Source organism: Epinephelus lanceolatus, chromosome 12, assembly GCF_041903045.1.
Source record: "Epinephelus lanceolatus isolate andai-2023 chromosome 12, ASM4190304v1, whole genome shotgun sequence".
Taxonomy (NCBI): domain Eukaryota; kingdom Metazoa; phylum Chordata; class Actinopteri; order Perciformes; family Serranidae; genus Epinephelus; species Epinephelus lanceolatus.
The window spans coordinates 41,717,317-41,732,711 of NC_135745.1; the positions used below are offsets into that span (position 1 = coordinate 41,717,317).

The following is a 15,395-nucleotide window of genomic DNA, read 5'->3' on the forward strand; positions in this document are numbered from 1 at the left end:
GGCTACCACAGCATCCTGCAGCGACATGCCATCCCATCCGGTTTGCGTTTAGTTGGACGATCATTTATTTTTCAACAGGACAATGACCCCAAACACACCTCCAGGCTGTGTAAGGGCTATTTGACCAAGAAGGAGAGTGATGGAGTGCTGCGGCAGATGACCTGGCCTCCACAGTCACCGGACCTGAACCCAATCGAGATGGTTTGGGGTGAGCTGGACCGCAGAGTGAAGGCAAAGGGGCCAACAAGTGCTAAACACCTCTGGGAACTCCTTCAAGACTGTTGGAAAACCATTTCAGGTGACTACCTCTTGAAGCTCATGGAGAGAATGCCAAGAGTGTGCAAAGCAGTAATCAGAGCAAAGGGTGGCTATTTTGAAGAAACTAGAATATAAAACATGTTTTCAGTTATTTCACCTTTTTTTGTTAAGTACATAACTCCACATGTGTTCATTCATAGTTTTGATGCCTTCAGTGAGAATCTACAATGTAAATAGTCATGAAAATAAAGAAAACGCATTGAATGAGAAGGTGTGTCCAAACTTTTGGCCTGTACTGTACATGTTTAGATTTAATTATATGTTTTTCATATTTTTTTTTATTTTATTCACTTATTTATTTTGTATGTTTAGTAAACATGTTTACAGCCTGCTAGAAAAACAGTTAGGCCCAAAGTTACACATATTTAACTTTTTGAAGCTCAGTGGTGAGAAGACATGAAAAAAACAGTCTGTCAGGGAATGAGTGGAAACGTGGCGCTTCTATACTGCAGGGCTGATGAGGGAAAGTGGAAACAGGTGAGCAGGTGAATGAGAGAGTCAGGTGACTGGGACAGGAGGGAAAGTGTGAGGACATCTGGTGGATGGATGGAGGTGATGCAGGGGGCTGGAGGGAGGGACAGAGAGGCAGAATGGGAGAAGCAGGACTGAGGAGGACTTTGTGACACAGTTCTCCAACCACAACAGTCTTTGGTCTGTAATCTACAAGCTCAGGAACAAATCATGTTTGTGCTGGCCACATCTGATCAAAACAAAGATTTAAATAACAAATTTCACTTGAATGACTTGTGACGACACAAATTATGATCTGCATCCAAATTTATTTGATGTTCATGGACACAAAAACAGAAAGCAAACACTATTAAATGACTCTTGTTCAGTGATTTCATGTTCAGATTCACTTCATCCACACAAGAATCTCAGCTGTGTACAAGACAATAATGAATGATGTCCTTATTGATTATGATCAGAATCATTACACTTCTATAAAACCTCATAACAACAACAACATTTGGTCTGCCAAACAAATAAATGTGATTATAGATTTCTTTACAGATGAACACAAAGAGAACAAAGTGTGGAGGATAAAGGACGTGACACACACAGGAAGGAGCGCCACCTACACACACTCAAACATTTACACAACAACTCAGGAGAAGATGTCAAAGTCCCGCCCACAATGTTTGACTGACAGCTGATCTGTGTGCAGTGAAGAAACGCCACAACAATCAGCTGTCAGCAACAAACATGGAGACCAAACACAGAGTTTAACCCTTAAATGACTTCTGACTATTTGACTTGACACAACTCAGCTGTGGAATCAGAACAAAGACAAAGTCCAGCATAGAGAGGCTGAGTGAATGTGGTCTGGACTCTGTGGAGGAGAGTCATGGTTTCAGAGATGCTGTAGAAGGACAGAATACCTGCACTGTGATCCAGGTACACTCCTACTCTGGAGGACCAAGGACCTGAGACGGGAGTTTGGACTTTGTTGTGATAAAAGTTATAACTGTTATTGTCACAAATTAACATCCAAGATTTGTCATTGTTTCCAAATAAGCATTCACCCCCCCCTGCTCGTCTGATATTCTTGTATGCGACTGCTACATAAACTGTTCCTCTCCACTCCACCTCCCAGTAACAACGTCCAGTCAGACTCTCTCTACTCAGGACCTGCTGCCAGTCAGTGAATCTGTCTGGGTGTTTAGAATAAGACTGTTGTTGTCTCATTACTGTCACTTTCCTGTTCCCCTCAGATAATAACAGCTCTGTGTGTGTGCTGTGTTTGGATCCAGTGTGATGTGACGTGAATATCTGAAGAACTCAGCTCTGGTCTTGGGCTCTGGTTGTGGCAGTAAAACATCCACTTCAGTCCCTGTCAGTGAGACGTTTGTCCATGTGTCCCTCAGAGCGTCCTGTACTTTATCTCTGACTCCTGACACAGCCGCTGTCACGTCCTCAAAGTAGCGGCGCGGACGGATGTTGATGCTGGATGAGTGTGTGGGTTCACTGAGTGCTGACAGTGAGGGGTAGTTGTGTAGAAACTGCTTGTGATCCTCTGTGTGTGAGAGCTTCTTCAGCTCAGCGTCTTTCCTCTTCAGCTCAGTGATCTCCTGCTCCAGCTTCTCCTGAAGCTCTTTGACTCGACTCACTTCAGTTTCCTGCTGCCATCTGAGCTGCTGCTTCACATCAGAGCGTCTTTTCTCCATGAGACGGATCAGCTCAGTGAAGATCTTCTCACTGTGCTCCACTGCTTTATCAGCAGAGCGACTGATAGCCTCCACCTCCTGTTGGAGCAGCTTCACGTCTTTCTCTGTGTCCTGGATTCTCTGCTGGATGTTTTGTCGACTCCCCTCCAGCTCTCTCTGCCTCTCAGTCCTTTCTGCTGCAGCTGACACTGTGTCGTGGCCTTTATGTTGGTTCACATCTTCAGCTCCAGCATAGCGGTGATCAGCAGGAGCAGCTTGGAGTCCAGTCTTCTTCAGTTTCTCCACTAAATCTGCTAACATGATGTTTTTCATCAGGACAGGCCTCGGTGTGAACCTCTGCCTACACTGAGGGCAGCTGTAGATTCTCTTCTCATCCTCTCCATCCCAGAAGCTTTGAATACAGTTGATGCAGTAGCTGTGTCCACAGGGAAGAGTCCCCGGATCCTTCAGTAGATCCAGACAGATGGAACAAGAGAAGGTTTCTCGGTCCAGCTCAACTCCTTTCTGCGCCATTTCACCTCCCAGTGTCAACAACTAGTTTGAGCTCTGATCTAACCAACATGCAGTGGATGGAGTCTGTCAGCTCTCTCACGTCACCACAGTGTTGGTTACACCCATCTTCTATTTGTAGATCTGAAGGGGAGGGAACAAGGAAATGTGTGGACAGAGTGGAGCTGGCTGTGTGTGTGAGAGCAGGAAGAGGAGGGAGGGCTCATCAAGCTCTGAGTCATTCCAGGAAGAGGAGCAGTTTGACAGAGATACTGTGTGTGCGTTCCAATATCCAGACTACCGTACTATAAAGTATGCAGAACAAAATTTAGTATGTCCCAACACACAGTATGTCAAATGCAGTATGCCAAAATTACCAGGATGTTCTACTACGTCTGGTCTGATTTTGCAGTATGCAAGCCAGCATGCTTTTCTGGCTATTCTGACCCACAATCCTCTGCACAGCGGAAGATTGGTCACATCAGCTGGGCCACAAAAACAGATGACCAGTTGTTGACAGCTTTATTGACAGCTGATTCAAGTCCTTGATGACCAGTCTAATAGTAATAATAAATATATGAATTGTTTATATGAACAAAATAATCATAGAGATTACCACCACCAACAGGACATTACTATGACAATAACAATGACAGATACTGCTGATGTCATTTTCCTGTGGTGAATATAATATGTTGGAATCTACCTTGTATGCAGTGATCACTTCAAAGTTACAATTGCAAAGCAACAACAACAGCAGATCTCTCCAGGCTGACCTCAGTCTCTGGTGAGCTCGGTGAACGACCTCTTGTTTTACCTCCAGGGTAACAAATATGTGAGAAAGAGGGTCAAAGTTCAGGGTGTAATGTTGTGAGACAGTAGTGTGTCTTGATTGTGTGCATACTGCATGCAACAGTACGTACTTTTCAAAGGCAGCTGCAGCACTAAAAGTAAAAAGAAAAAGTATGTGATTCGGGGCGCAGCCAGTGTGTTTAACACTTGTTTACAACAGAGCTCATTTCTCATTTAAAAACATGGATCACTTCATCTTTTAGGAGGTAAACTCTTCTGATCTTCAAGTTTGGAGACGGCTGAATTCTGGACCAACTGGAGTTTATAAAGACACTTGAGAGGGAGAGCAAAGAGGACAGAGCTGCAATAATCAGTACGAGATGTAGCCAAAGAATGAGCGGGGATAGCAGTGCTGTGAGGTGTGAGTGACGGGCGAAGATGTTAATGTTAAGTCCATTAAAGTATGCAGACTGAGAAACATTATTGATGGGGGCCTCAAAGGTCAATGTGCTGTCCAGGATGACACCCAGACTCTTAACCTGAGGGGAGGGACAGACGTTGGAGTTGTTAATGGTCAGAGAGAAACTATGTGGTTTAGCCAAAGGAGACTCAGTACCTACAAGGAGAAGCTCAGTTTTACCACTGTGAACACACCGCAAAGACGACAGCCGACGGCCACCCAGCACGTATGTTCTGCACCTGCCTGAGAGGAAACACCCCTCCATACAAGCAGACAGCACTAGTCTGTGTTTGTCATTCAAAAAGTGAAACCGGAAGATTGTCTTGACGCGACTTAGCACATCAACAACACAATCCAAATCTGAAAGAACAGATCAAATTTTTTTTGCCCAGTGTGGTTTTATAGGAGAATCTATGGATTAAATGGAGTCCTTATGGTCTTTGAGGACATTTGTCACAATCATGAATTCAGACAACACAGAGAGGACGACTCAAACTGTGAAGACAGCAGTCAGGAACAGGCTTACAGGTTGGAAACAGGGCGGCAGTCCCAACAGTCAAACAAATCCAAGAAGAGAAGAAGAGAGCAGGAACAGGAAACAGGTGCAGACACAGGAACAGGTCTGAAGACAGCAGCTTCAGGCAGGAAGCAACACTGACAATCTGTCAGGGAATGAGTGGAAACGTGGCGCTTCTATACTGCAGGGCTGATGAGGGAAAGTGGAAACAGGTGAGCAGGTGAATGAGAGAGTCAGGTGACTGGGACAGGAGGGAAAGTGTGAGGACATCTGGTGGATGGATGGAGGTGATGCAGGGGGCTGGAGGGAGGGACAGAGAGGCAGAATGGGAGAAGCAGTTTAAAACATGTTTAAAATCAAAGTTTTAAAAATTAAAATGAGACCTCATCAAGCTCAGGAACAAATCATGTTTGTGCTGGCCACATCTGATCAAAACAAAGATTTAAATAACAAATTTCACTTGAATGACTTGTGACGACACAAATTATGATCTGCATCCAAATTTATTTGATGTTCATGGACACAAAAACAGAAAGCAAACACTATTAAATGACTCTTGTTCAGTGATTTCATGTTCAGATTCACTTCATCCACACAAGAATCTCAGCTGTGTACAAGACAATAATGAATGATGTCCTTATTGATTATGATCAGGATCATTACACTTCTATAAAACCTCATAACAACAACAACATTTGGTCTGCCAAACAAATAAATGTGATTATACATTTCTTTACAGATGAACACAAAGACAACAAAGTGTGGAGGATAAAGGAGGTGACACACACAGGAAGGAGCGCCACCTACACACACTCAAACATTTACACAGCAACTCAGGAGAAGATGTCAAAGTCCCGCCCACAATGTTTGACTGACAGCTGATCTGTGTGCAGTGAAGAAACGCCACAACAATCAGCTGTCAGCAACAAACATGGAGACCAAACACAGAGTTTAACCCTTAAATGACTTCTGACTATTTGACTTGACACAACTCAGCTGTGGAATCAGAATAAACCCAAAGTCCAACATAGAGAGGCTGAGTGAATGTGGTCTGGACTCTGTGGAGGAGAGTCATGGTTTCAGAGACGCTGTAGAAGGACAGAATACCTGCACTGTGATCCAGGTACACTCCTACTCTGGAGGACTGAGGACCTGAGATGGGAGTTTTGACACTGTTGTGATAAAACTCATAACTGTTGACACATCTTAATGCCCATGATTTGTCACTGTGTCCAAATCTACATTCACCCCCTGCTCTGCTGATATTCTTGTATGCGACTGCTACATAAACTCCCCCTCTCCACTCCACCTCCCAGTAACAACGTCCAGTCAGACTCTCTCTACTCAGGACCTGAGACCATCCAGTGAATCTTTCTGGGTGATCAGAACAAGACTGTTGTTGACTCATGAATGTCACTTTCCTGTTCCCCTCAGATAATAACAGCCATGTGTTTGCTGTGTTTGGATCCAGTGTGATGTGACGTGAATATGTGAAGAACTCAGCTCTGGTCTTGGGCTCTGGTTGTGGCAGTAAAACATCCACTTCAGTCCCTGTCAGTGAGACATTTGTCCATGTGTCCCTCAGAGCGTCCTGTAGTTTATCTCTGACTCCTGACACAGCCGCTGTCACATCCTCAAAGTAGCGGTGAGGACGGATGTTGATGCTGGATGAGTGTGTGGCTTCACTGAGTGCTGACAGTGAGGGGTAGTTGTGTAGAAACTGCTTGTGATCCTCTGTGTGTGAGAGCTTCTTCAGCTCAGCGTCTTTCCTCTTCAGCTCAGTGATCTCCTGCTCCAGCTTCTCCTGAAGCTCTTTGACTCGACTCACTTCAGTTTCCTGCTGCCATCTGAGCTGCTGCTTCACATCAGAGCGTCTTTTCTCCATGAGACGGATCAGCTCAGTGAAGATCTTCTCACTGTGCTCCACTGCTTTATCAGCAGAGCGACTGATAGCCTCCACCTCCTGTTGGAGCAGCTTCACATCTTTCTCTGTGTCCTGGATTCTCTGCTGGATGTTTTGTCGACTCCCCTCCAGCTCTCTCTGCCTCTCAGTCCTTTCTGCTGCAGCTGACACTGTGTCGTGGCCTTTATGTTCCTCCACAGAGCAGAGATAACAGATACACTGCTGATCAGTGCGGCAGAACATCTTCATCACCTCATCATGACGAGAGCAGATGTTCTGCTGCAGCTTCTTGGAGGGCTCCACCAGCTTGTGTTTCTGTAATGGAGCCGAGTCACGATGAGGCTGGAGGTGTTTCTCACAGTAAGAGGCCACACACTGCAGACAGGACTTGAAGGCTTTCAGTTTCCTCCCAGTGCAGACATCACAGGCCACATCTTCAGCTCCAGCATAGCAGTGATCAGCAGGAGCAGCTTGGTGTCCAGTCTTCTTCAGTTGCTCCACTAAAACTGCTAACATGGTGTTTTTCCTCAGGACAGGCCTCGGTGTGAACCTCTGCCTACACTGAGGGCAGCTGTAGATTCTCTTCTCATCCTCTCCATCCCAGAAGCTTTGAATACAGTTGATGCAGTTGCTGTGTCCACAGGGAAGAGTCCCCGGATCCTTCAGTAGATCCAGACAGATGGAACAAGAGAAGGTTTCTCGGTCCAGCTCAACTCCTTTCTGCGCCATTTCAACTCTCAGTGATGGTGACTGTCAAATAGTTTCACTCTCTCTGATCAGAAAAACAAATCTGTTGATAGAGACGAGCTGGCTTCAGGAGGAGGGAGGAGAGGGAAGTCTTTTCAGGCTTTGCTGCATTCCACAAGGAGTGGTGAGAGGCAGGGTGTGTTATCTGACATTTACAACAGGCAGTAAGAACAGATTCAAACTACGACACTCAGTTCACACAGTTAGACATTTCATGTTAGTTAAATGTTTCACTTTTTCGAGTAAAGTTAATGCAGTTGTTGGAAACTCGTAGTTCAAAGGATTCAAAAGTCTATCGGAAATAATAATTATTAAAAATGTTTATCGACCATTTTCAGTAAAATATTCAGTTTTCAGCAGCATTCCCGAAAAAGGAAAAATGATAGTCAGTTGATTAAACCAGTCTCATGAAATAAACCAAACTATCAATGCAGAACTCTGAGCAATAATTAGATAATAGCTATAACCACAGTCACCATATCAGCTGTAAATATACACTGAACAAAAATATAAACGCAACACTTTTGTTTTTGCTCCCATTTTTCGTGAGCTGGACTCAAAGATCTAAAACTTTTTCTATACACACAAAAGACCATTTCCCTCAAATATCGTTCACAAATCTGTCTAAATCTGTGTTAGTGAGCACTTCTCCTTTGCCGAGATAATCCACCCCACCTCACAGGTGTGGCATATCAAGATGCTGATTAGACAGCATGATTATTGCACAGGTGTGCCTTAGGCTGGCCACAATAAAAGGCCACTCTAAAATGTTCAGTTTTATCACACAGCACAATGCCACAGATGTTGCAAGTTTTGAGGGAGCGTGCAATTGGCATGTCCACCAGAGCTGTTGCCCGTGAATTGAATGTTCATTTCTCTACCATAAGCCGTCTCCAACCGGCCTCACAACCGCAGACCACGTGTAACCACACCAGCCCAGGACGTCCACATCCAGCATGTTCACCTCCAAGATCGTCTGAGACCAGCCACCCGGACAGCTGCTGCAACAATCGGTTTGCATAACCAAAGAATTTCTGCACAAACTGTCAGAAACCGTCTCAGGGAAGATCATCTGCATGCTCGTCGTCCTCATCGGGGTCTCGACCTGACTGCAGTTCGTCGTCGTAACCGACTTGAGTGGGTAAATGCTCACATTCGATGGCGTCTGGCACGTTGGAGAGGTGTTCTCTTCACGGATGAATCCCTGTTTTCACTATTCAGGGCAGATGGCAGACAGCGTGTGTGGCGTTGTGTGGGTGAGCGGTTTGCTGATGTCAACGTTGTGGATCGAGTGGCCCATGGTGGCGGTGGGGTTATGGAATGGGCAGGCGTATGTTATGGACAACGAACACAGGTGCATTTTATTGATGGCATTTTGAATGTACAGAGATACCGTGACGAGATCCTGAGGCCCATTGTTGTGCCATTCATCCACGACCGTCACCTCATGTTGCAGCATGGTAATGCACGGCCCCATGTTGCAAGGATCTGTACACAATTCCTGGAAGCTGAAAACATCCCTGTTCTTGCATGGCCAGCATACTCACCGGACATGTCACCCATTGAGCATGTTTGGGATGCTCTGGATCGACGTATACGACAGCGTGTTCCAGTTCCTGCCAATATCCAGCAGCTTCACACAGCCACTGAAGAGGAGTGGACCAACATTCCACAGGCCACAATCAACAACCTGATCAACTCTATGCGAAGGAGATGTGTTGCACTGCGTGAGGCAAATGGTGGTCACACCAGATACTGACTGTTTTCTGACCCCCCCCCGAATAAAGCAAAACTGCACATTTCAGAGTGGCCTTTTATTGTGGCCAGCCTAAGGCACACCTGCGCAATATTCATGCTGTCTAATCAGCATCTTGATATGCCACACCTGTGAGGTGGGATGGATTATCTCGGCAAAGGAGAAGTGCTCACTAACACAGATTTAGACAGATTTGTGAACAATATTTGAGGGAAATGGTCTTTTGTGTATGTAGAAAAAGTTTTAGATCTTTGAGTCCAGCTCACGAAAAATGGAAGCAAAAACAAAAGTTTTGCGTTTATATTTTTGTTCAATGTAGAAGGATTTTAGGGTTCTTGACATCCCAGCTGGTCACCAACGTTTTCCAATGTTTATATTTGGTTGAATTTTGGTTGTGATGTCTGTTTACCAAAATTCAATGTCAGGACAATGTCTGATGCCAGCGTCAGTTGTTGTCAAACACTGACGACACATGACGCTGATTTTTTGTCGGTTTGAATTTGTGCAGTGAGGTACCCAAAATCCAACATCTTCCAAACATCTCATGTTTTCACCATGAACTGATTGATGACTGATGGATGGATCTGTAGAATATTGTTTTTTGCATTTGATTAATATTTATAGTTTTCTCGCAGCAAATCACACTGAGGTCACTTAAACTTTTTATTTTCATCATGACTGTGATTGTGAGGAAAACTGTTGATATTAAATGATGACCTTGAAATCAAAACACTGTGTGGTGTTTATTAGTTGAAATAAAGGAGGTCAAACTAAAGTGTCACCTTCAGTCAGTGAGGATCATGAGCCAAACAAACATTAATAAAGACAATCATTTCAGCTTTTTGTAATTTAAATCATGAAATCCTAGCATGTGTGTAAAGGTGAGGTGTCAGAGAGGAGTGTGAACACAGGTGCATCACCAGGTGCCATTTTATCACCTCTGTTCTTTTCTCTGTAAACCAATGAGTTGAAACTCAAACACACTGCTGATGATGTGGCACTGGTTGGCCTTCTGTGTGAGGGGGACTCTGCAAAAGGTGGCACATATTTGAATCATGTAGTTTCTCTGCAGCAGTGGTGTGAGGAGAGTGTGTTTAATAAATGTAGGTGAAACCAGGAGCTTCTTTAATCAGCAGCACACCAGACGCTCCTCATACATTTCAACCTTTGACCATCACTGGCTGCCTGATCTTCACACAGAGAGGACTGAGTGTATATTTAAGGAAACCTGAACGTTTAGTGGTCTGACACAATTTAGCACCATGTGTGACACCATGTGTGTTTATTATCAAATGGTTTCATGAGTCTAAAAACTAAAACATGCAGACAAAGTGAGTGGAGGAGCTTTAACCTCCTCTACCTCCCTGCTTAGCAGGATGAAGGCGCCCTCTTGTGTTGAGCATCACTTTTCACATTTCACTTGTTCACCTGCTGTGATGTTCACTGCAGGAAGACAAGTCCAGAGTTCACTCAGCCTTTGGCAGCTTCACACAACATCAGTAAAGAGACATTTCAATATGTGTAATATCACAATGTTTGTGTGTGTAATATCACACTGTGTGCTCTAGCCACTTTGGTGCCCTAGGCGGGATTAGGGTTCGGTGCCCCCACCCCCTAGTTTAACTTTTTTGAAGGAGGATTAGCTATTCTAGCGTTAATATGTCCTGTAGACAAGTTGAATAAATATTGATAGTTGCACTATACTTTGATTATATTTTGAGTTAGGCCATATTTCCTCTGTAAACTGTATTTGTCATCAAATATATTTTATTGTGCTACTTTTACCATAATAATAGAAGTATGGAAGACAGATTTTGGTAATAGATAGTGTTGGTATTCTTGAATGGACTCCTTTTAACAAAGTCAAATATGTGGCAATATTGCATTCAAATGAAAATTGGGATCTGTGTGCAAGCTACAGTTCCCATTGTTTTCCGTCCCTATGGAGCTTTATAAATGTTTAAAGGCTTGGCCAACTTACTGACATTGTAAAAATAGACTTTCATAGCCTCCATGTGTGGACAAATGGACGAAAACATTCCAGATGTACAGGCCAGGATGAGTTGCATGTGTAAGTGATGTGAATATTGTGGTAAGAGTATTTGTGAATATTTGATAGAAACAACAAACATGTCTCTGGATGTGGCCATATTTACATTAGAAACATGACTGCAGCAGTAACATACAGTTACAGAACTCACCTGATTCAGGCTGTGTCTCACTGGAAGTCGTGAGGTAGTGAGGTGGTGTGCTGAATCCAGCCGTGCTGCTGCTTGTTGCCTGACTTGTAGCTGGATTCAAACAGACAGTACATCCATACTGTTACACTACTGCTTTAAGTCTGTTGTGTCATTCTACTTCATATAAAGTGAAGCACTGTACAAATAGACTTTATTTTATTTGACCTACATTTACTGTAATTAATAACAAGGTTAACCTGGAACATTCAACAGTAATAATAATGACATTATAATAATAATATTAATAATGATAAAAATGACAACATAGCAGTGTGTCAGAGACCACAAATAATTGGCTAAACTTACATTCTTCAGCGAGTGGAGGAGGTGTCAGAGAAGGCCCCTCTGCAGCAGCTTCTCGGGGCTTCTTGTTCAAAATTTTTCTCAGTGCATCTGGACAGATGTGGAGTAGATTTATCTCTTACTGTACAGTACAAGCAAAACATGTAGCTGCAGCAGACAGACTACTACTTGCACCAGTGATGTGTTCAACATAACATGAATTATTATCTAGTTGTGATTATGAATGACTAAAATAAAAGAGGTTGCACTACAGTTATATTGTCACACTTCCAGCACAATATCTAATGTGCTGAGTAAGAGGAGGAGCACTAAGCAGCCAGAAGTTAACCAGATACAAACAGCAATAAACCAGCTCAGCAGCTTAACTCAATCCTTGGCAGCGATCACATCATTATCTGGGCGCACCTGAGGGCTTGGAGGTCTTTTCATGATGATAACCCAATAATTTGACAATTTATGACCTCTTGTTGTCTGTCAGTCACAACCTACCTACCTGAGATGCGCACAGATAACTCGTCCCACCCCCCTTTCCCACAGTGACATGACTGAGCACGGTGCAGGACAGGTTCAGGGCCAGGTCAAATAATGACAAACAACAGGGGGGTTGTTGTTGTTGTTGTTTACTTTTTCTTTATTTGTTCTTTTTTTCAAGACAGAGTATGAGGAAAGGGCGCCAGTCGTGGCTGCAAATTATTATTAGTATTTATTTTATTTTATTTATTCTATTTTATTTTATTTTTTGAGGGCTTGCAGCTGCGCCCCTGCCAGCATGTGGCACCCTAGGCGACTGCCTATATGGCCGATGCCAAGAGCCGGCCCTGGTGCGCGTTTGTTGACAGGAGTCACACCCTGAAACACTGATGCTGCATTCAGGTCACATGGGAAAGATGGGAGAGATAAGACATAGTATTTGGGAATGTGAGATTTGAGGCTAAACGTTCAAATGTCTCTGACTTGTTGAATTCTGATTAAAGAACATGGAAACACTTGGAACCAAAGTAAAGAATCATATTTTCATGTCATGATTTTATGACTGGACCTGATATAAGCTGCTCATTTTTACATTTGTTGTTGGAGTTCAGATATTTCACGTGTTATAAAAGCTGAGTCACTCACTGTCACTGTGGTAGTGTTTGGTTTCCTAGTGTCTCTGTTAGGTGCTGTCTGCTGAGAACATTTCTCCCAGATCGATTCTGTCATATCAACATTTATACATGTTTAAAATCAAAGTTTTAAAAATTAAAATGAGACCTCATCAAGCTCAGGAACAAATCATGTTTGTGCTGGCCACATCTGATCAAAACAAAGATTTAAATAACAAATTTCACTTGAATGACTTGTGACGACACAAATTATGATCTGCATCCAAATTTATTTGATGTTCATGGACACAAAAACAGAAAGCAAACACTATTAAATGACTCTTGTTCAGTGATTTCATGTTCAGATTCACTTCATCCACACAAGAATCTCAGCTGTGTACAAGACAATAATGAATGATGTCCTTATTGATTATGATCAGGATCATTACACTTCTATAAAACCTCATAACAACAACAACATTTGGTCTGCCAAACAAATAAATGTGATTATAGATTTCTTTACAGATGAACACAAAGACAACAAAGTGTGGAGGATAAAGGAGGTGACACACACAGGAAGGAGCGCCACCTACACACACTCAAACATTTACACAACAACTCAGGAGAAGATGTCAAAGTCCCGCCCACAATGTTTGACTGACAGCTGATCTGTGTGCAGTGAAGAAACACCACAACAATCAGCTGTCAGCAACAAACATGGAGACCAAACACAGAGTTTAACCCTTAAATGACTTCTGACTGTTTGACTTGACACAACTCAGCTGTGGAATCAGGATGAAGCCAAAGTCCAGCATACAGAGGCTGAGTGAATGTGGTCTGGACTCTGTGGAGGAGAGTCATGGTTTCAGAGACGCTGTAGAAGGACAGAATACCTGCACTGTGATCCAGGTACACTCCTACTCTGGAGGACCAAGGACCTGAGACACGAGTTTTGACTTTGTTGTGATAAAAGTTATAACTGTTATTGTCACATCTTAACATCCAAGATTTGTCATTGTGTCCAAATAAACATTCATCCCCCCACCCTGCTCTGCTGATATTCTTGTATGCGACTGCCACATAAACTCCTCCTCTCCACTCCACCTCCCAGTAACAACGTCCAGTCAGACTCTCTCTACTCAGGACCTGACAACATCCAGTGAATCTGTCTGGGTGTTTAGAATAAGACTGTTGTTGTCTCATTACTGTCACTTTCCTGTTCCCCTCAGATAATAACAGCCATGTGTTTGCTGTGTTTGGATCCAGTGTGATGTGACGTGAATATCTGAAGAACTCAGCTCTGGTCTTGGGCTCTGGTTGTGGCAGTAAAACATCCACTTCAGTCCCTGTCAGTGAGGCGTTTGTCCATGTGTCCCTCAGGGCGTCCTGTAGTTTATCTCTGACTCCTGACACAGCCGCTGTCACGTCCTCAAAGTAGTGGCGAGGACGGATGTTGATGCTGGATGAGTGTGTGGCTTCACTGAGTGCTGACAGTGAGGGGTAGTTGTGTAGAAACTGGGTGTGATCCTCTGTGTGTGAGAGCTGCTTCAGCTCAGCGTCTTTCCTCTTCAGCTCAGTGATCTCCTGCTCCAGCTTCTCCTGAAGCTCTTTGACTCGACTCACTTCAGTTTCCTGCTGCCATCTGAGCTGCTGCTTCACATCAGAGCGTCTTTTCTCCATGAGACGGATCAGCTCAGTGAAGATCTTCTCACTGTGCTCCACTGCTTTATCAGCAGAGCGACTGATAGCCTCCACCTCCTGTTGGAGCAGCTTCACATCTTTCTCTGTGTCCTGGATTCTCTGCTGGATGTTTTGTCGACTCCCCTCCAGCTCTCTCTGCCTCTCAGTCCTTTCTGCTGCAGCTGACACTGTGTCGTGGCCTTTATGTTCCTCCACAGAGCAGAGATAACAGATACACTGCTGATCAGTGCGGCAGAACATCTTCATCACCTCATCATGACGAGAGCAGATGTTCTGCTGCAGCTTCTTGGAGGGCTCCACCAGCTTGTGTTTCTGTAATGGAGCCGAGTCACGATGAGGCTGGAGGTGTTTCTCACAGTAAGAGGCCACACACTGCAGACAGGACTTGAAGGCTTTCAGTTTCCTCCCAGTGCAGACATCACAGGCCACATCTTCAGCTCCAGCATAGCAGTGATCAGCAGGAGCAGCTTGGAGTCCAGTCTTCTTCAGTTGCTCCACTAAAACTGCTAACATGGTGTTTTTCCTCAGGACAGGCCTCGGTGTGAAGCTCTGCCTACACTGAGGGCAGCTGTAGATTCTCTTCTCATCCTCTCCATCCCAGAAGCTTTGAATACAGTTGATGCAGTAGCTGTGTCCACAGGGAAGAGCCACCGGATCCTTCAGTAGATCCAGACAGATGGAACAAGAGAAGGTTTCTCGGTCCAGCTCAACTCCTTTCTGCGCCATTTCACCTCTCAGTGATGGTGACTGTCAAATAGTTTTATTCTCTCTGATCAGAAAAACAAATCTGTTGATAGAGACGAGCTGGCTTCAGGAGGAGGGAGGAGAGGGAAGTCTTTTCAGGCTTTGCTGCATTCCACAAGGAGTGGTGAGAGGCAGGGTGTGTTATCTGACATTTACAACAGGCAGTAAGAACAGA

The 15,395-nt window shown here is 44.1% G+C and overlaps 2 protein-coding genes and 1 pseudogene across 3 annotated transcripts; all 3 read right to left on the reverse strand.

Moving 5' to 3' along the window:
• Window positions 1-1,078: 1,078 nt before the first annotated feature.
• LOC144465116 (tripartite motif-containing protein 16-like protein) lies at window positions 1,079-3,948 on the reverse strand (annotated as a pseudogene). The gene has a single exon (XR_013492470.1). The product of XR_013492470.1 is annotated as a tripartite motif-containing protein 16-like protein (transcript).
• Window positions 3,949-5,584: 1,636 nt separating this feature from the next.
• On the reverse strand, window positions 5,585-7,376 carry LOC144465115 (tripartite motif-containing protein 16-like). The gene has a single exon (XM_078173436.1). It carries the CDS (start codon window positions 7,374-7,376, stop codon window positions 5,718-5,720), a length of 1,659 nt encoding a protein of 552 aa, XP_078029562.1. The 3' UTR covers window positions 5,585-5,717.
• A 5,900-nt stretch (window positions 7,377-13,276) lies between these two features.
• LOC144465117 (tripartite motif-containing protein 16-like) lies at window positions 13,277-15,230 on the reverse strand. Its single transcript, XM_078173437.1, has one exon. The coding sequence runs from the start codon at window positions 15,200-15,202 to the stop codon at window positions 13,520-13,522; it is 1,683 nt and encodes a 560-aa protein (XP_078029563.1). The 5' UTR covers window positions 15,203-15,230; the 3' UTR covers window positions 13,277-13,519.
• Window positions 15,231-15,395: the final 165 nt, after the last annotated feature.